Raw genomic sequence first — 21,763 nt, 5'->3', positions numbered from 1 at the left:
AAGTGCCACTATTTCTTTTTTTTTTAATCTAAAAGAAGAAAAAAGTGATGCGATCATACTGGAGATTAATGGTGGCTGTTCCAGGAAGGTGCTTGGAGCCTCCTGACATTTCTTGTCACTGGTATTAAGAAAATGGGCTAGAGTGGATTCATACTTTATAATCTGTTCCTTTGGTAGCACATCAGCACTTGACACTGCCTCACAAGCACTTAACCTAATCATAAGGTGGCCTCGTGATAAGCTGCTTCTGTTTCTTACCTTCTGTGCAGTAGAAGAACGGCTCTGGAGTTTCATACTTGTGGCTTTAAAATATTTTATATTTCTGTGGAGCATTACAATTCTGGTCATTGCTGTGATGTATGTCGGTTTTCGAGAGAAAATTAATGCAAGTCAGTGCAAGCTAATGCACATGCAATCGATGCCTTGCAAAGCTTTTAATCACACTTTCTTCCTGTACTGATCAATTGCTAATGAAGGTATCCAATTACTTTCCTCAGAGTGTGTTTGGGAATAGCATTAAGTGAAGAGATCTTGATATGGCCACCTGTTTATAACTGTGCATTATTCATGAGACCTTTCCTGTGTGCCTCAAATGCCGCAGCAGCAGAGATCCCGCTTAAAGTGTGGCTGGGTTGGCATGGGTCACACTGAAGTAGAGAATCTGTGTGTGCAATGGAAGAATGCAGTGTCTTCTGCAAAAGGCAATGTGAAGACATAGAAATATATTTAATAATTTAAGATCCAGGAGAAAAGCAGACATTTAGAGATAATTCTTAGTAACTTTCGGTGTATATGAAAGAAAAGAAATCAACACATCTACTTTCATCAAGCTATTGCAAGAGTCTAGCTTGACATAAATGTGTCAGTGCTTCACCTTGATCTAACGAAGTTTCAGTCAGTTGAGAAAACAAATACTTTTGTTCACCAGAACTACTTAGCATGATTGATGGAGCTATTAAAAAGAAATATGTATTTAGCAAACAAAGATAGCTCTTCCAAATACCGAAAGATCATGATACACCCATTGATCAAAACGGCACTCTTACTTCACAGTGCACTATTTTATGAGTTTATAGTAGTTTCCTTCCAAATCAATTGTTGTTTAGGATTCAGGAGAGATTTGTACTGAGCAAAAGTGCAAGTTAATGCAGAGTTGGAAACTACTGCCCATAATATCCCTATGGCTAACAAAGAGTCAATGATGCCATTATAATGGGATATTATATTAGACTGCTCTTCCCTTGATTGCACCGCTGTATAACAATACTTCTAGGTCTAAATGCTAGAGAATGTGATCTTGCTATAATGACATGGATATTTTATTTTTTATTTTTTTAAGATATGGACCACTGCATAGGAATGTAGGGAAGAAGTTTGCGACATCACTTCAGTGTAACACAAAGGTTCTTATTTTTCTTAGTTAAAGGAGACAAAATATGATCTGACTAATCCTTACTACTTTATGACTATCTGAACCAGCCTCTTCTATCTTGTTGCTTATCATTCATTGATTATTGGCCTTACTTATTTTGTTACAGATGGCCCATCTCCTTCTTCACCCGTGTTCCAATTGATGGAAAGAAAATAAAAAGAATAGAATTTAGTTACATGACCAGCCTTCACTGGAAAAAGAGGTTGTAGAATGTAATATTTATTTGAGAAGTCCATGTGTTTAGCTAAGAACAGGAAGGCTATTACCATAGAAGAAGGGGAGATAAATGTTGGGGAGCTAACAGTCACTTTTTACATACTTAGAGTCCTCTTAACAATGAGAAAAGAAAGCTTTATCTCATCTAAAGCTTACACTTAGCAGTAATTTTATGCATAGTTATCATTGCCATGCCTTGAGCTGTCTCCAGTTTTGGTCCGCAGAATGACAGTGCAGGGACTATTCAGAAGGGAGGCTCTTCCTCGGGCTGGGCTGTGCCAGCAAAAAACTAATTTTCTGAACAGAGGATTCAAACAATTAGGAGTTGAAGCAAGAGGGAGGAACTGGGCTGAAACTAGTGAAAATGTTGTTTATCCTAATCACATGCATACTGTTAGTGTGAGGTCAAAGGCTAAGTCCTATGATTGTATCACATTATCACCTGTAGTAACATTACGTCTAATAATCTGAGTTATAGTATACACTAACTCTAATTATTTTATGTCTTTTTTCATGATCTGTTGAGCTAGATGATAACTTTTAGAGGTCAAACAGTCTGTATTTTACTTTGTATCTAAGTATTTTTTTGTACCGAATTACACAACCTGGTAACCTGGCTTTTGGCATGTATAAGACAAGCTATGCTGTAAGAAATTTAACACAAAGAGAAGATTAGACTCTATTTTGCATATTTTAAGGTATTATTTGCTATTAATTCAAGTATTTTTTGCCCTGAATTGTGCCCTTTTCCTCATCTTACCTCTGACTTTCCATTCAGGTAGAAAACTGATTTCTTCTTTCATTTCGTGAAAAAGTATGATTTATTGGTTAAGTGTTATTTTTTGTTATTTATTTATTTACTTACTTTTATTTAAGTATAGTAAACATACAGTGTTATATTGGTTTCAGGTGTACAATATAATGATTCAACAATTCTATACTTCTCTCCGATTTCTTTCTAAATTCAAGAAAATTATGGGTCAACACAGAAAAAAGAAATGGTTTCTAAAATAATCTAGCTTTTGTTTTCAAAATCTTAGATCATTTGGAAAACTTATAGGTTTTAGGTAAAGTTTCAAGATATAAACACAATTATCTTGAAAAAGCAGGAGAGGGTGGTGACTTTTCTTCCTTCAGATTAGAAAAAAATAGTCTTTGTACGTCAAAGGGAAAGTTTGTTTTGCGGCAGGGCCAAGAGAGATGGAAAAACTTGAAAAGTTCATTTCAAAATCTCCATCATATATGCCACTTCTTTCTAAACTTTTCTTAACTGCCCTTCTATATCCAAGCTTTCCTCCCTATTTCCCGTGTCCTCAGAGCTGTATGTTCTCTGTTGTTCTAAGCCATCAGTCCAACTGTGGTTCCAAGCTTGTGTAACACACTCAACAAAACACAAGTATCATAGCATGTATTCTATAATAAGCAATTTCTTTTTCCTTTCCTATCTTTCCTTTCCTTTCCTTTCCTTTCCTTTCCTTTCCTTTCCTTTCCTTTTCTTTCTTTCTTTCTTCTCTCTCTCTCTCTCTCTCTCTTTCTCGGTTTGAAGAGAAATGAGATGTAAGCTTTCTCTGGAAGAAATTATTACAGGAGATAGGATTTGAATTCTTTCAGTTTCAAAAACTATACAAGGCCAAAAGTTTAGTTGGCATGTGGATCAGGGATAAGCTCTTATTATGGAAAAATGTCATAGTACAAAGGGATAATTTGTAGAGAGTTCAGCAAATAGGCTTATAACAGGTGTGGGCAAGGTTTAAGGAGAAATCTAGGAATTCTGCTTCTAGGTCTGAAGCGGGTGGTGGAGGCAGCATACTTACTGGAAATTTCTAGAAATTTTCTATAAGGAAAGGTCCTTTACGGAAGTTGTGGTTATAGGTAAAGAATGAAAAGTAAACCCAGTAATCTTTCAGGAAGAAAGCATTTATTCCAGAGCTTCTTACTGGCCAAGCCTAAGCAGAAGCCAGAGGACAAGAGAATGCACTGAAACAGCTGTGTGAGTGAGCCTCTAGGAGCAGAGCAAGGACAAGGATGGAGAGTGGTTTTGGCAGGGCACAAGGAAGATATCCAGGACAGCTCACAAATGATGGTTATAAATACAGTAATTTCTGATAAATTTCATGTAGAGTCACCTGGAGGGCTTATTAGAACACAGATGTCTGAGCCCCACCCCATAACTTCTGACTCCGTGGTTAGGTCATTGAATTTGTATTTCTGAGAGGTTTCCATGTGATCCTGATACTTCTATTCTGAGGAACACATCTTGAGATCAGGATTTATCCACGTAAAAAAAATGATTATAATTTTTGATGGCCTAATTAAATTTTTATTACTATTTCTTATTCTTTGTGTTAATTTGTGATGCTTTACTAATAATGATAATTTAAAGCAGCCTGATTAGTTGCAACATAATTTTATGCTACTTATAATATTTAGTATGTAGTGCTAATTTCATAGTATTTTAGTAATTCTTAGTATTTTTTTGAATACCATATTTACATAATTGTCCAATCAAAGTGATGCCTCCTTTATGTGATACTGGAAAATGAGATCTTTTACGTTAACTAAAGTTTCCTTTAACAATTTTAACAGAGTTTAAAAAATATATTATGAGACTTTTGGTTGAAACCTGATGTAATAGACGATATTTTCCCTGTTCTTTTCTGCTAAATAAAACTGGAAATGGCACAAAACACAACCCAACAAGGATCCTGAGAATGGTAAGAAGAAGGTAAGCTGGTTTGAGACCCAGAACTGGACACACAGCACAGTGAAAGGCATCTTGCATTCCCAACACGCAACAGCAGAAAGCCACCCAATCTTTTTATTAAGTTTTTTAAAAGTTTATTTATTTATTTTGAGATAGAGAGTGAGCAAGCAGGGTAGGGGCAGAGACAGAGAGAGAGAGAGAGAGAGAGAGAGAGAGAGAGACTTCCAAGCACGCTCCACACTGACCTAGCACAAAGCTAGATGCATGACTTGAACTCACAAACCATGAGGTCATGACCTGAGCCAAAATCAAGAGCTGGACACTTAACCAACTAAGCCACTCAGGCACCCTAAACCCACTCTTGATCTAAAAACAGATGATAGTCGGGGCACCTGAGTGGCTCAGTTGGTTAAGTGTCTGACTTTGGCTCAGGTCATGATCTTGCAGTTTGTGAGCTTGAGTCCCATGTCAGGCTCTGCACTGACAGCTCAGAGCCTGGAGCCTGCTTTGGATTCTGTGTTTCCCTCTGTCTCTGTCCCTCCCTCCTCATGCTTTCTTTCAAAAACAGTCATTAAAAACAGAAGATAGTCCAGATTGGCTTATTCATCCCCTGAATCTAAAGGGAGCCCTTCTGCCAACATTAGACAAGCTTGCATTACTGACAAGAGTTTATTGAGGGCCCTACCAAAAATAAGGTGACTGGGGAAGAACCCTCCTTTTCTGCTGGACCTGAAATGTCCCTTTTCTGGTGAAGCAGGTGAATGGAACTGGCTGAGAGAGACCAAGCTGAAACAGGTGTCTTGATCCAGAAATACTTTTTGAACCAGAAAGTCTCTCTTGGATCCAGAGGCCTGCCTGAGACTTTCATTCCCCTTCCAGAAACACTGGATGGGTGGGTGGAGCCAGTAAAGAGGAGGTAGCCACAGGTAGCCAAGTTCAGAGAGCATCTTTGTTCTCAGGAGCTATAAGTAAGGGTATTCACCCCTCCTCCCCTCGCCCAAAAAAAACCAGACAAATAAACAGATTGCCTGACCTGTGGATATCACCCAGTCCTTCATGCAATACCAACAGAAACCAGTGGGAGTCCAAGCCACACCAGATAAAGCAAGAAGATCAAAATAACACTACAACGCCCCTGAAAAACTAAGCTACTGGGGAACCAGAGTTCACGAAACTAGAACAAGACCTCTGCGCTAAACCTAAACAGTGTGACTACCTGCCAAAATAAAAGATTTAAATGGGATCCAGTACTTCCTACCATAGTAGACAAAATTCCCTGAGTATAATGAAAAATAATCACTTAGCATACTAAGAACTAAGAAAATCACACCTTGAAAGAGAAAAGACAATTAGTTGACACAACACTGAGATAAATCAGATGGTGGACTTATCGGAGAAATATTTTAAAGCATCCACTACAAAAATGCATCGGCAATCAATTAAAAATTATCCTGAAACAAATTTAAAAAATAGAAAATCTCTGAAGAAATAGGTTTTAGAAGAAAAATTAAATGGATCACAGAACTGGAAAATACCAGAACAGAAATAAAAAACTCAGTTGATGGGCTCAATAGAGTAGAGTGAAGATAACAGGAGAAAATTCATGAACTGGAGTATAGAACAATAGAATTCACCCAACCTGAACAACAGGGGGGGGGGGGGGAGAATTGACTGGAAAAAGGATGAACAGCGCCTCAAGAGACTTATGAGACAACAACAAAAGAACCACCATTTACATCAGCACAGTCCCAGAAGGAAAGTAAAAAAAAGAGAGGAGCTGAAAAGTTGTTGGAAGAAGTATTGGCTGAAAATGTCCTAAATTTGATAAAATGCACAAGGCTATAATTTCAAGTAGCTGAGCAAATTCTAAACAGGATAAACACAAAGAAATCCATGTCAAAGATACACCAGTTAAAATTTTGAAAAATAAACACAAAGAAAAAAATCTAGAGGGAAATGAATGTTACCTGCAGGGGAATACCAATTCAACCGATCATGGATTTCTAATCTGAAGTCATAGAAACCAGAAGAGAGTGGTACCATATTTCACAAGTGCTGAAATGAAAGAACTGTCAGCCACAAATTCTGTATTCTATGAATCCAAACTTGATGAATGAAAGAGAAATAAAAAGATGCTCAGAAAAAGAAAAGCTAAAAGAATTTGCTACTAGTAGGCATATTCTTTTTTTTTTAAATTTAATAATAAGGGTACCTGGTTGGCTCAGTTGGTTAAGCCTCCAATTCTTAGTTTAGGTTTAGGTCATGACCTCACAGTTGGTGGGTTCAAGACCCATGTTGGGCTCTGTGCTGGCAGAGCGGAGCTTGCTTGGGATTCTCTCTCTCCCTCACTCTCTATCTGCCCCTCCCCACTCACTCTTGCACTCTCTCTCTCTCTCTCTCAAAATAAATAAGCATTTCTAATGAAATAAAAAAGTGTTATTTCAACATATGAAAACTATAGAAATATTAAAGTGAAATAAAATATCTTATTCTTACAGATTGGCTGAACAAAATTCTTCAAACGGAGGAATGGATAAAAGAAAGAATGCTGGAGTATTAGGAAGGAAGAAGGAATAATGCAAAGAACAGAAATATGGGTACATTCAAAGAATCATTCATTTCCTGAGTTTTAAAACCATATTTGATGGAACATCAATCCGGTTTTTGTTTGGAACAAAAATGATCTGATTCCCATGACAATGATACTTAAAAATGAGGAGACAAAGATATAAATGAGAATAAGATTTCTACACTTCCCTCAAAGTGGTAAAATGTTGACGCTAGCGAATGGTATAATTCATATATACATAGATATAGTAATATTCAGAATGACCACTACCAAAAACATACAAGAGATACACTCAAAAACACTCTATGTAAATCAAGATGGAATCCTAAAACATGTTGAAGTTTTGTGCAGGAAGGCCAGAGAGAAGAAACAGAGAAATGACACCAGAAGAAACAAATGGAAAACAAATGATAATTCAATAATTACCTTGAATGTAAATGTTCTAAATACATCAATAAAAAGAAGATTAAAAAATATGACCCAGCTATATACTGCTTATAAGAAAGTTGCTTCAAATCCAATGACATCGGTTTGTTAAAACTAAAAGGATGAAAAAAAGGACTAACCTCACCAATGTGGTTAAGCACCATCTAATTCATTAGGGGACTGAATGGAACAAAAAGATGGAACAAGGGTGAATTCTCTCTCTCTCTGTCCTTGAGCTAGGACATTTATCTTTTCCTGCCCTTAGACATTGAAGTTTCTGGTTCTTGGGTCTTAAGATTGATTCCAGGTCTTAAACACCAGTGCCCCTCTCCACATTCTTTGGCCTTGGCCTTGGACCAAGAGCTACACCATGCTCCCTTGGTTCTCAAGCCTTAGGATTTGGACTGAATTATACCACTGACTTTCCTGATTCTTCTGTTTGCACATGGTATAGTGTCACATCCTCAGCTTCTTGTAATCATGTGAACCATTTCTCATAATAATAAATCTCCTCCTATAAATTTATATACAGGTATCCCTCACTTTTTGAAAGTTTGATTTGCATCACTTTGCTTTTACAAAAGACCTACGTTAGTACATGTGTTTGCCAACCAAAAGAAATCCAAATGGGATTTTCACTTTTATTAAAAAAGAAAAGAAAAAATTAACATAAAAGTGAAAATAGCATTTGTCATCCAGGCAGTGAGAGAGGCCCCACTGAGCTCCTTCCCCAGAACTACATTCAGCATCTCAGCATCAAACCATCAAACCACCATACCTTTCAACTGTGTTTGTGAGTATCCATACTTTCTGTCTTGATATATTTTATGTATCCATTAGCCAGTTGTGTCCTAAGGTGTCATAAAAGCCTAAGAGGTTATTTTTTAGTTTGGGGAATCATATTTTTTTTCATAAAAATTAGTGGTAGTTGTTTCTTTAGTTCATGTAAGCTTATACAAGGTTTCATGGGAACACTCTACTTTTAGATAGTGGGTGATACCTGTGCATGCTGTTAGTTTTGTTTTTCTGGAAAGCTCTGATTATTATTCTTTTAAGGATAAAGAGAATCTTGTTTATCTCTAAATTGTTGTGTCCAATACCTAGGGGTGCTCAGCAGAATGTTCTGAAAGGAAAATGGGAGGGAGAAAAGATGGAGAGAATGATGAAATTTTGCATGATTGGGGAGTCTGAACTCTTGGATCATTTGAAGAAGTTAATCTCATGTGATCTAGACTAGAATCCAGGACTAGGGGTATTGTGTCACCTGGGTGGTTAATAAACTAGCTGGAATTGAAAGAAAATACTTTGAGCTCATATGTGATTTTGGAGTCTATGAAGATAAGAGGTTCACTTACAGACGAGGAGATGAGTAAGTGTCCCACCCTGACAGTATTAGATTCTCTAACATGAAAGATGAAAATCCCCACCTCGAGAGTAAAGACTCAGTCATTCACTGGAGCTCTTCATTGACTGCTAGAATTGAGAATGTGGACCTGGAGTCTACGGAAAGAACAGTTGAGGAGAGAGTTCAAGAACCAAAGGACAAGGGGCACTTGGGTGGCTCATAGGTTAAGTGTCCGACTTCAGCTCAGGTCATGATCTCATGGTTTGTGGGTTTGGGCCCAGCGTCTGGCTCTGTGCTGACAGCTCAGAGCCTGGAGCTTGTGTCTCCCTCTCTCTTGACCCCTCCCCAGCTCATGCTCTGTCTCTCTCTGTTTCTCTTTCTCTCTCAAAAGTAAATAAACATTAACACAAAAATTAAAGCAAACAAACAAACAAAAAAGAACCAAAGGACAAAATAAAGCCTGTCTGGCAAGGGATCAGGATGCCCAGATAATTCTCTTCCAATGTTCTATCCAGATTCAGATTTTGAAACAGCACAGAGCCTGACGTGGGGCTTGAACTCACAGACCACGAGATCATGACCTGAGCTGAAGTCTGACACTCAACTGACTGAGCCACCCAGGCTCCCCAATGGACTCCTTTTCTTAAAGATGTCTGTGCTGATTACAGTTACCTTCTTCTCTAATTGATAAAATCTTTCTTTTTCATTAGGGGCCCACTTTACTAACTCATCTTTACTAAGTAAGAACCCACCATTATTTCCTGAATACATATTGCAATTTACAATAGTATAAAAATTACCATATATTGTAATTAGCTGTGTAGTTATGCTTTCCCCTTCTAGCAAGTTCTCTAGTCTCATATTTGTCTTTGTATGTATGTACGTACATATGAATATCTATCTAGACTCTGGGCTTACCTCTAATATCTAGCATATAATAAATGTTGAATGAAAACACTTCTATAGTAGTTTTATCTCTTGTGTCTTTCATTTTTCCAGAGGTTGTCCCTTTACCACAGAAGAGAGAGAAGGTGAGAGAAAGAGAGAGAGAGATGGCAAGAGAGAGAGAGAGACCTTATCTCTCTACAACAACTTAATTCATCTTAAACTTCTGTCTATAGCTAGGTCATTTATTATAAGACAGTTATTAACCATAGTGGTTACATATTAATGCTCAGAAACTAGACCTGGTTTGGGGTTCTGGCCTTGTCACTTACAAGTTCTGTGCCATACAGAAGCTCTTACAACCCTTCTAAGTCTATTTTGTTTATCTATAAAAAGAAAATTATTACTTAATGAGTTATTGTGAATGCTCAGTTCGTGCATGATAAATACTTAGCACAAGCTGGGCATAAAATAGTCTGCTCAATAAATGGTAGTAGCTATTTCCAGTATCTTTAAAATCATGTTAAAGTGCATTATATTTATTAAGGAAGCAGAAAGAAAAGTTTAAAGAAGCACACATTGATAAATCATAGCACACTAACCAATTTAATTTCAGCATTATCCTCCAAAAAGCAAATTCTAGTTAATACTGTGATATATCTGACTTATTTTATGACTTTGACAGGAGGAATGTCAATGTGTAAGGGTCTCTGCTAAGCTTACTAACATTTATTTTACAAATTTTTGTGAATCCAAAAGAAGCACAAGTTCTGCCAGTTTTAAATTTTGAACCTAAATGAATAAGCTTTAATGTTAGGCTCATTTTAAAAGGTGGTGTTATACACACTAGACAACCTGACTTACCAGAGGAAAAAAACAAAGTTTAGTGTGGTTAACATGTTGTATTTATTATTTTGTATATTATCTAAAAAGTAGAATATATTGTAAGACTTATTTAAAAAATAATTCTTTACACAATTTTTGGAAGGTTAGTAGCAAACATGGTTTACAAGTAAAAGATCTAATTTTCAAACCAAAATCAATTAATGGTCTTGCATTTACAGAAGCAAATTAAGATTCAGCTTAAATATCTGAAGCAGTTTTTACATAAAGCATTTCCAAGAAATAGAAAACTAAGAAATTTAGATAAAGCACCAGCTGTCACCATGTCACCAAGTTAATGCTAATTCCTCACTAGTCACCATCCGATGATGAAGAGCAGAGGACAAAGGGAAGGAACACTTCTAGAAAGAAAGAGAACCCTGAAATTACATTTACTTAGGGGTTCCTCCAAAGGCATCTTGGTCAAGTTAATACATTTCTGAGGAGCAGAAATAGATTATAAAGTTAAGGCTCAAGATCATGCATTCATAATAAAATACAATTACTGATATTTAAGTGATATTGAATGTCATACAACATATTTAAAGTTTGTCACATCAACAGTATGCATATTTTCTTTCTGAATCCTTTGGGATTTTGTGGGTACACTGTAATCAATCTTAATACAAATGGAACAAATATCAGAATCTTGAACTACATGGATATGAGTGGCTGCATTTTTATGATTATGTCAAAGACCAACTATTTGTGTCTATCCTTTAAAGATAATTTCAACTGTGAAAATTAATACTTAGGATTTTCAAGCTTTTCAAATATAAAAACATTTTACAGAATGTGTGATAAGATTAAAAACAGCAAAAAAAAAACTTGGAAAGATAAATGACAAAGTAAAAACTAATCTGCATACGCTAATGTTATACAACACCACCACCAACAAACTTATACTTTAATCTATTCAAAGTCCTCACAGTTTCAGTGATTGCTGTCTTTCTCTAAGTTATAGAGAACCATAAAGTCAGTGAAGAGTATTTCAAAGTGGCCACAGTTTCCCAATTAAAGATCAAGACACTGCAAAAATCCTTAGACATAATGGTAACCCCGACTCTTCGATTTCATATTATGACTTTAATTTGCCAGATCTTACTACTCAATGTTGCATTATGGCTAAATGGTAAAAATACATCAGTGTTATGATAGATATGAATCTACTAACAGTTTCTATATTGTATCGTTTTAGTAAATGTATACTTTTTAAAAAAGCATAAATGAGAAAAAAATGAGAAAAATGTAGGCCATAACTATAGTTCCCTTTGCACTTCTTATTCTATGAATCCATTCTGTTGAAGAACTAGAGCTTAGGTAGAAGTAGCCAAAAAGATGAAAAACCAGGAATCCAAAAACAATTAAGCAATATTAATTCCTAGTACCGAAAGAAAGAAAGAAAGAAAGAAAGAAAGAAAGAAAGAAAGAAAACAAAAACAAAAACAAAAACAAAAACAAAAACAAAAACAAAAACAAAAACCAAGGCTCCAGTTAACCAAAGTGGCTTGAATCAGCCCAAGACTCTGTGGTTGATCTCAAAGGCACTTTCTAAGACCTGTCCTTTCTCTTCCCCAGTTGACATCTGTCTGGCAAGTTTATGATTTAACAGCTTGCAGCACTGTGTTTTTATTAACACTACCCGACATTAAGAAAGTACTTGTTTATTTGTAACTAAGTCCTCTTAATGATGATTTGAATCCCATCAAGTTAAAGTAGACATAAAGTATACAAGAAAGCTACTCATCTCTACCATCACTTCCTCAGTCCTCTAGATGAAACACACACCATAAAAGCCACATAGAGAAAACAAGCATCGGATTATCAAATGGCAAATTTAACCCATTTAACTCACTAAAGTGATTCTAAGGGCTTATCTTGGTTAGATTCAGTATACAAAGGTGAAAGTCAACTTGACATGGAGTCTTGTGAGCACAAGCTTAACTTCCATGGGTTGTAAACAATTGATTATTAAGTAAAATCTTTACTTCTCTGATCTTCATCTTTATTTCTGATTCAAACTTCTAACATTTTTAGAATATGTGAAAAAGGTGAAAAAAGGTGGCAAGTGGGATTAGATTTGGCTTTGAATAGTTAACTTTTCTTCAGCTTTGTCAAAATAAGCATTTTCTGTGGTAGCTTGAACTTCCTTGTCATCATCTATCATATGAATGTCTGATGTATTTTTGTCATTTTGCCTCAAGCGGTAATTTTTATAAGCACGCTGAATTATGGTTGCTGAGACTGCCTCTTGTTTTCGTTTCAGAGTAGTTGTAATTGGTTCATACATGATCTTAAAAGGGTTGGCTAATGCAAACCCTGATTCCATCTCTGAAATAACTTTCTCCATCCTCACATCTGTACCCATAACTCGTTTAGTTAAAGCAAGTAAGATGTCAAGGCAATGAATTCTGTCCCCAGCAGCCATGGGAAGATCCATGGCAACAAGCTGGCCCTTGTTTGGTTTTGCCATAAAAAGAGGAGGGTCAAGAGCAGCTGCAAGATCTGAAAGCTTGCTAGAGTCTATGTACTGGGTCCTATCAGGGTCAAACCTCTTCCATACCTGAAAGAATTTCTTAAAATCATCTTCACTTAATGTCTTGGCTTTTTTCTTAGAAGCAATATTTAAAAATTCCATGACAGCAATAATGTACATGTTTACAATGATCATCCATGATATGAAGATGTAACTAACAAAATAAATAATCCCAACAAAGGGATTACCACAATCTCCTCTAACCTGAGTCCCAGGGTTAATTTTATCAGGATCACAGTCTGACCATTTACTGTTGAAAATTGCATTAAGCATCCCATCCCAGCCAGCAAATATCGTAACTTGGAAAAGACAGAGCATACTGCTGCCAAAGGTTTCAAAGTTGGCCACATCATTAATTCCAAATTCCTTTTTAACATATGCAAAATTGTACATCCCAAAGATGGCGTAGACGAACATGACCAGAAAGATGAGAAGACTGATGTTCAACAATGCTGGGAAACATAGCATCAAAGGAAGCAGCAGGTCACGGAACACCTTTGGTCCTTTCCCAGGACGTAGGATGTGGATGATCCGTGAGAGTAGTATCAGTTGCACAACAGAAGGAGGCACAAGGTAGTATCCTACCATCAGAGGCAGAAATAGTCCTTGGTGTGGGAGAAGATAAAACAGGTAATAAAACTATTTAAATATGATTGTATTTAGAGGAATATAAATTATTTTACATTCCATTTTGTCGATATGTTAAGATCATTTTATTAATCCTTCCCATATAACAGAATATATTGAAAGTGGGGATTAGCCAAATACTCATTGTGGCAATTTTCAGGGTATCTAGCAAAATTTGGAAGATAATTATTTGAATCATCATCTTATTATGCCATTATAGATCAACTAATTCTGGAATCACAGATGGCATTATTCCATAATACAAAATAGTAGTCATATTCTTTTTTTTCTGATTGCAGTTGGATAAATAAATTTAGCTCAATCCAGCCTTTATTGGACATCTAGTATAAAGGTGTCAATGCAAAATGCAAAGATGAATGACCTGACTTCTGTCCTCAAAGACCTTATATTCTAGAGAGTAGAGGTAGACATTTAAAGTAATTATAATGCAAGGCAGAAAGACCTAGTTGATAAATATAATTACAAAAATGTCTGGCATTCAGTGATTCACAGATTATAATTTATTTATTTCATAAATAGTCTTTGGGTTCTTAGCGGCTTTAAACTGAATTAAATAAATGAGTCTTGGCCTAGAACTATTTTTGTAGCAGTTGTGGGTAGATGAGGGAGTGAGAGCTAGAACTATAAAATTATAATTACCATAAAAGTATAGGGGATGTCCTCTGCAAGTACTGGAGAGACCGTGGTTCATTTTGAGTTGAGAAGATGGGGAGGGGAGAATTCCATGAAGTTTCTAAATGATATGGTATATTTGTTGAATCTGGAATGATCATGTCTCATATTTCTGTTCAACTTGATCACTGTCCATAACCTTCTCTCTGACATTCTACCTTATCTATACCTTCATTTCCACAGTGTATTAGTGAATCTTCTGCTCTGACTCAGATTTTCATTTTTCCTTACAATCTTCCAAATTCCTCCATTTTGCCAGAGGTATCCCCATTTATTTGTAGATAATTTTTTCTACATCCTCATCTTAGATTTTGTTCACCTCCTTTCTTATCTAAAATCTGACTCTATCTTGAAGACAGTATCTCCCTTGGAATGTTCTCAAGTGTAAAGAGCTCTTTCTTCCCCACTCCATATTTCTCAGAGTAGAAAAATGGAATGACCAAGCATCTTTCATTTTTTTCCAATGCGATTTCCAGATGCTTCAAGTCAATTTTATAAAGAAAAAAAAAAGAAATTTCTGTCCTGACACATTGTGGATCATGCCAATGAACTATGATACTATTGCCGACCATTACTTGGTTCTATGATATTCCTCCCCCCTTATTCATATTCATTGGAGACTTTAGTACTTGGCTCACTGTCGCCCTTTCCACCCCAACACTTACCATCCACAATTCATTGAAAGGCCAGTCTCTCGGTCTTTGACTTTCTTAACTGTAATCTCCATCACTTTACTTTAGTCACATGCAGCTATAGCTACATTCTGGACCCAGGATATTTCACCTTCTGAGATTTCATATTCAAACAGCTTTCTCTCTGACTGTGATTTCCTCTCCTTTGAGATAGCTGATTCAGTAGCTCTGACTTTAATCCCAAAGGCCCCTTCTTTCCTTTCTTTCAAGCTTCTTGTACCTGTCTATCAATAGTTGAACTGCTTCTATTACCAAATGAATAAGCTGAATTTTCTGGAATCACAATTGAGCAAATAGTTTGTCTACCTTTTCACTAGTGACTGTATAGAATAGTGCTTGACACAATAAATATCTAAATATTGTCTCTCATGGAGCTTATATTCCAGTACATATCTTATGGGGAGGCAGACAAGAAACAAACTTTTCCCTGCTTAAAACATTTTTATCCTAGAATCTTTACTTGTCTACCCCTATTCAATATGTCTCTATTTAGATTTTGCTTCATCCAGGAAGTTTGACTTCTGACCTCTACTTATTGATAGGTACTCCCCTTTCTTGTGCTGCTGTAACACCACGTGCTTCTTTCTTTATCATAACCTTAATAGCACAACATTAAATATGTACTGTTTAATCATCTGAATCCCTTACTACATTGTAAACTGTGTGCCTACAGGGATTATGCTTTCCTTATTTACTACTGAATTCTTTGGGTATAGCATAATATCTATTCAAATATAATTGTTAAATAAAAGACTGAGATCCCCAAAGTAAGAGAAAACTGGTGACAAATTCATTAAAGCCTAACACTCTAGTATTGTGAAAGTTGTAAACAGTTTTGGGAATTAAAAAAAAATAGGGAACTTGAAAGGTTATATCATGTTAAGACATAAAGCTCCTTCTAGACACATCCTAGAAAAATAATGTATGTGATATACTGAAGGGGTAATTAAGCATTTACCTGGTAACCTCTTAAGTGAAGTCTATGTATTAATTCAACAAGTATTTTTTAGTATCTTATAGCTGTCATGTGTACATGTATGAATGTAAAAATACAAGCCATTGCTATTGGAATAAAAAGGGTCTCTATCTGTTTTGCCTACTAAAAGACTATATCTTGGGACACATTTAGTATAAGAACTTGCCTGAATTAGTATTACTATAAAAGAAAATCTAACTAAACAAACTCTTACCTGTAACAGAGAAAATAACTACCATAAAATCAAAAATGTTCCATCCCATGGTGAAATAGTTACAACGAAAAGAGATGAGCTTCAGTACACATTCTCCCGTGTATACCATAACAAGAAATAAGGTAATCCAGTAGAGAGCAGTGTCCATTTCTGAACTCTGTTCATCACTTTGTATCATAATAGTCATTGCTTGGAAACAGATAAGAACCATAATGAAGACATTAAAAACTTGGCTTGTTACCAAGTCAAACATGAATCTTTGGAACTTGTTCTGTGTGTAAAAAAAAAAAAAAAGGTGGGTGTAATAGCCTTATTAGTAGGATATATACATACACATATAGTCTTTACGTTTATAATTTACCTCCCAGCATAAACAGGAAAATAAGTGAGTACCTAAGTTTTTGTCAAACTAGAATTCTAATGTATAGTCAAAACAAACAAAAAGATCATCAAAACCTTGTTAAGGAACATATTTTTAAATTTTGTCAAAAGCATTTGTGGAGAATTTAACATTTTTTTAAATGTTTATTTATTTTTGAAAGAGAAAGAGAGAGAGAGAGAGAGAGACAGAGCATCAGCGGGGGAGGGGCAGGGAGAGAAACAGAAACCGAAGCAGGCACAGAGCCCCACCTGAGGCTTGAACCCATGAACCACAAGATCATGACCTGAACCAAAGTCAGACACTTAACCGACTGAGCCACCCAGGCACCCTGCATTTGTGAAGAATTTTAAAAACACATATTCATTTTAAAAAGAGAATGTATGAAATAAACTTTTTACGAAGCTTCGAAAACAAATCTAGATGTTTTCTTACTCTTGGGCGACGTATTGTTTTTTGAGAGTCCTCATGCAACAGCCCCCTCAGTGCATGGTATTGTCTCTTCTGTTTCACTGTTATAAAGATATTTGAGCCTCCCTGGTAAAGAAATGAAAGAAAAAGATATTAAAATCACATGAATCTAAATTTCACCTTTTGTCAATATACATTTTGGAAAGCTTGGTAATTACTGATTTAACCTTTTATAAAGGTCTTAAAGGCAATGAACTAAATCACACTTAACCATGTCTGATTTCTGCACACAAATCCATACCAAGCACATGTAGAATATATGGTAATGACTGATATCAATGATCTTTTGGTGCACTTTCCTGTGGGTAGTCTACTCTTTTTTAACTTTTCAGTCTACTGAGGCCTACCTCATGTTAAGCAGAGACAAAGGAGAAACAGTGGGGGATAAATGGAAAGGTTTATCAAGAAAAACTGAACTCAAAAGCTAAGGAAAAATTGGTTTGTATCTTCTAATAACAGGAAAAAAATATAATTGGGCATTTATGTGTTTTTATAAGTTCATATATTAATTTACTAAATAATACTTTCAAAAGATATTTTTTATACTATTAATCCAACAGCACTTTGTGCTTACTTCTTCATAGTACCTTTTAGAGCTTTTCATCTTTGTGTTCCTAGTACTAAGTATCTTATACAAAATATATAAAGTGAATAAGAGGTAAATGGTTACTGTGTTAATCTAGAAATTAGGGATTGTTACTGCCCTAAGTCAGGAGTTAGTTACTTAAATTTGATAGGGGTCACCGGTTTGAAGCCCAGGAGCAAATCCTGGAATGTTATCCCACTGGATTGATCCCAAGAAGCTGAAGCTTCCAGTCAAATGGATATTTGATCATTGATCTTCTAATCCCATTTGATTAGTGGAGGCTGAGAGCAGTTTATCAGATGCTGCACATGACTAAACTTTGATGACATGGCTGAAAACAGAATTTCAAAACTAGACTATTCTTTTGATTTTTTAGAAGGCTTTCCTATACCTCTAGAAAGTAGGTCTCTGTGGTTAAAATAAGCAGATTTAAATGACTTTTGAGGCCTTTGCATTTGCAGAAGCCTTGAAGGCCTTTGTGTGGAGGTGGGATCAAATGGGTTTTTCAATTCTGTCTCTGAATTGTCCCTTACTGATTTCAAGCACTGCTATTTAGGACATGGGGTTAGGATTTAGGATACCCCCTACTTCTAGCAGAAAAAGCTACTGCACTGACAAAGATGTCTATGCTAGATATGACTCTGAAGGCTTTGAACATATCAGAGAGTAAAAAAGTGTAGCTTATTTTTCTTGAACTTCTTCACCTATTTGTGCAGATGTACCACAATATTACTTGTTGGTCAGCATGTCATTATTTACAAACATATATATATATATATATATATATATATATATATATATATATATATAAACACCTGCAATTTTTAAACTTTTAACTTGTTTGTTTATATTTCAATATATAAAACAATGTAAAGATGAACATTTTAGCAATATTTATCAATATGCAGGAACATCAAATTTTTTTAATAGATAAGCACCAAATAAAAATTACATTAAGCTGAATCCAAAACCAATTATTTGAAGCAGGACATTCTTATAAATGTGTTTTCTCATATTAATGAACAAAGAATATTTATACTTATCTTTATTTTATGCTTGTTGAAATTAGCAATAATAACACCGATCAGCATACTCAACGGAAGAAATAATCCAATAACAATAAAGCTGATAAAGTAATAAGACATGTAGATGTTGTCTTCAAAATTAGGTTGCTTATTTACCTAAAAGTTAAGTTAAAAAATAATCAAAATAAGACAGGGCATAGTGGATTTTTAGGGCAGTGAAAATATTCTGTATGATATTGTAATGATAGTTACATGTCAGTCATTACACAATTGTTCAAACCCATATAATGTACAACACCAAGTGAACCCTCAAGTAAACTCTGGACTTTGGGAGATTATGATCTGTCAATGTAGGTTCATCCGGGGTAAAAATGTACCATTCTGGTAAGTGATATCAATAATAGGCTATGCATGTGTGGGGTCAAGTGGGTATAGGGGAAATCTCTGCTTTCCTCTCAATTTTGTTATAAACCTAAAACTGCTCTAAAAAGTAAAGTGTTTAAAAATAAAAATAAATTAAAAAGTGAAAAATAAGCAAAATATTGATACTAACGCTTTAAAACATAAGATTTATAAAACAATTTACAACAGGAAAATCCAACAATTCTACAGAAGTAATATTTTTTCTTTGCTCGTTAGTGAAAGGATATCATTGCTTTGTTTATTTGGATTTTAAAATTTATTGCATTGGTTTAACCATTGTTATGAAGTCTGATAATCCTTCAAATGGGCTTATTGGGGTTCAACCACTGTACATAATCCTGGAAGGATTTCGTTTTCTGTGAAATGTTCAATTTGAAATGTATTTAATTTCTGTCTACTATAAGCATTCACTCTGATCATGTTATCTATTCTATTATTGTTGGTACCCTCTTCTTGAATTGTAAAAATAACTTTTCTTGAATTTTAACAATGGCCGTAAGATTATATTATACTTACACCAGTAGAATCAACTGCTGAATTCATAATGGTGATCCATCCATTAAATGTTGCCTGTAAAAATGGCATGTATTTAATTCTTACGGAAATCTTAAGCTTTGTTTCAAATAAAAAGTGAAACTCAGTTTGTTATTAATACAGTAAAACATTTGATTACTAAGGCTGACCACATTTCAATATACCCTGTAATTGAGACCTTTATCATTTTCATTGTTGCATTTCTATTATCTGTTAACAACTATTTAACAACTATTTATTTTTACTTAGCTTAATTGTAGTAGTTTTACTGTAGTTGATAACAAAATGTTGTAAGATAGTATAAATAGAAAGAGAGAGAGAGAGGTAGATAGATAAATGATAAATAAATACACATTGCCCAAGTGTCATTGTTAGTGGTAACTGCTATTTATGTGCTTTTCTATTGGGGTGGTAAGACAAGAATGAATGATTTATCTCCTCACTTCTGTTAGATGGTGGGTGACTGAGTAGCCATTCCTCATAGCACTGAGTAGAAACAAAACAGTAGTAACTTTAGTTGTACCAAAAATTGTGACCCTATTACCTTACCAGTGATGGTGGAAATAGGTTTGGCCAGTACCTGCCATCTCCCCCGTCAGTCCTACCTTCATCTTCACTTCCTTCTCCCAGGAAAGCAGGGTCTGCATTTCACTTTCATCTTTCCAAATGAGCCTAGTGTAGTATGTTGCATAACATGTATTTTAAATAATTGCTAAAATATGTTATAACCAACTCTAGTAATCATTCACATTTTGTCCATTCACATTTGTCCACATTATGTTCACCTATAATATGCACGGACATCTAAAAACACTGATAAAAAGTAAAAAACATCAAAAGTGAACTTACTACTTGAAGCAGTGAAAGGAAACCATTTCCAACATTATCAAAGTTCAGTTTTGCATTCTCCCATTGCATGGATTCATTAAACACAAGGCTTTCACACTGACTCTTATTCATGACTTCAGATATAGGAAACCTTTCTCCACTTGTTGGGTCAATGCATTCATAGAACGTGCCAGCAAATAAGTACACTCCTATGATGCTAAAAGCCAGCCAGATCATTAAGCAGACCAGAAACACATTCAAAGCAGGTAAAGTTGTTTTTATCAAAGCTCTCACAACCACCTGGCATATAAAAAACAAACAGGTAAACTTTAGGTAAGAAATGTGAAATCACTTTAGTTGAACTGGAAATACTAAATGTAATGTCATATTGAAATAACAAAAACAGGTCATCTCTAAAGATTCAATAGGCCAGCATGCCAGTATTTGAATTACCTAAATTATAAATTTCAATTAAAAATATACATTAAAAATACACAAAAAAATTTGAGATAGTCTCAAAATAGTTGTACTAAAAAAATCATGAAAAAGCAACTGCGTTGATTAGTAAAATAATTATTTCACTGATTTAACACATTTATCAGCTTCCTGTATTGGGCCAGAAATGGGCAAGACAACTGAACCTGTGTGTATGTATGTGTACATATTATCTAGAAAGCATATAAAATGAGAAATAAAGGCCTAGATCTAAGTCTGGGTGATTCTAACTTTAGGGAGGATTAACCTACAAAGCAGACACTGAAGTGGCAGGGGAAATACGAGGAGGACCAAGAGACTGTAGATCAATGAAATAAAGGCAAGAGACTATTTCAAGAAACACTGAATGGGCCTCTGCACCCTGCAGAGTCACAAACCTCCTCACTGTACCACTCTATGTCACTGGTGAGTCACTCCAGAGCAGGAAGTTTGGGAAATAAATCAACCACTTGAATATGATTAATAGTAATAGTCTGGAATCACCATCTCCATTTCCTCAACTCCCTTCTCTCTTGAATATTATAATCAGATTTTATTCTTATCACTCCACTATAGCTGTTATGGCAAATGTAAAGCATTTCCTATAACCAACAGAAATATTCATTCTTGGTACATATCTTTCCTTTAGCATTTACACTTTTGATTCATTTCTACCAAGCTCATCTCTCTCTCTCTCTCTCTCTCTCTCTCTCTCTCTCTCTCTCTTTTTGTGAAGACCACTGATTCTCTTTTCTACCATTCTAACCTTCCCTTCCCTTAGCCATTACTGGATACATACCCTTTTTGTTGTACTTTTTTGCTGATATCCCTCAGTTTTCTGGACTT

At 35.3% G+C, this 21,763-nt stretch overlaps 1 protein-coding gene across 4 annotated transcripts in view; it reads right to left on the bottom strand.

Annotated features, from left to right (window-relative positions):
- Positions 1-10,459: 10,459 nt before the first annotated feature.
- Positions 10,460-21,763, bottom strand: part of SCN7A (sodium voltage-gated channel alpha subunit 7) — an 80,137-nt gene continuing 68,833 nt past the window's right edge. For all 4 annotated transcript variants that reach the window (XM_058714995.1, XM_058715008.1, XM_058715001.1 and 1 more), the window contains exons 20-25: positions 20,465-20,743; positions 19,598-19,651; positions 18,677-18,814; positions 17,012-17,116; positions 16,198-16,468; positions 10,460-13,600 (exon numbers count right to left, since the gene is read on the bottom strand). In XM_058714995.1, coding sequence (XP_058570978.1) covers positions 12,534-13,600; positions 16,198-16,468; positions 17,012-17,116; positions 18,677-18,814; positions 19,598-19,651; positions 20,465-20,743 — 1,914 coding nt within the window. In that variant the 3' untranslated portion in view covers positions 10,460-12,533. The remainder of the gene's footprint in view (positions 13,601-16,197; positions 16,469-17,011; positions 17,117-18,676; positions 18,815-19,597; positions 19,652-20,464; positions 20,744-21,763) is intronic.

The sequence above is a fragment of the Neofelis nebulosa genome, chromosome 2, assembly GCF_028018385.1.
Source record: "Neofelis nebulosa isolate mNeoNeb1 chromosome 2, mNeoNeb1.pri, whole genome shotgun sequence".
Taxonomy (NCBI): domain Eukaryota; kingdom Metazoa; phylum Chordata; class Mammalia; order Carnivora; family Felidae; genus Neofelis; species Neofelis nebulosa.
This window is presented reverse-complemented; position numbering and strand designations above follow the sequence as displayed.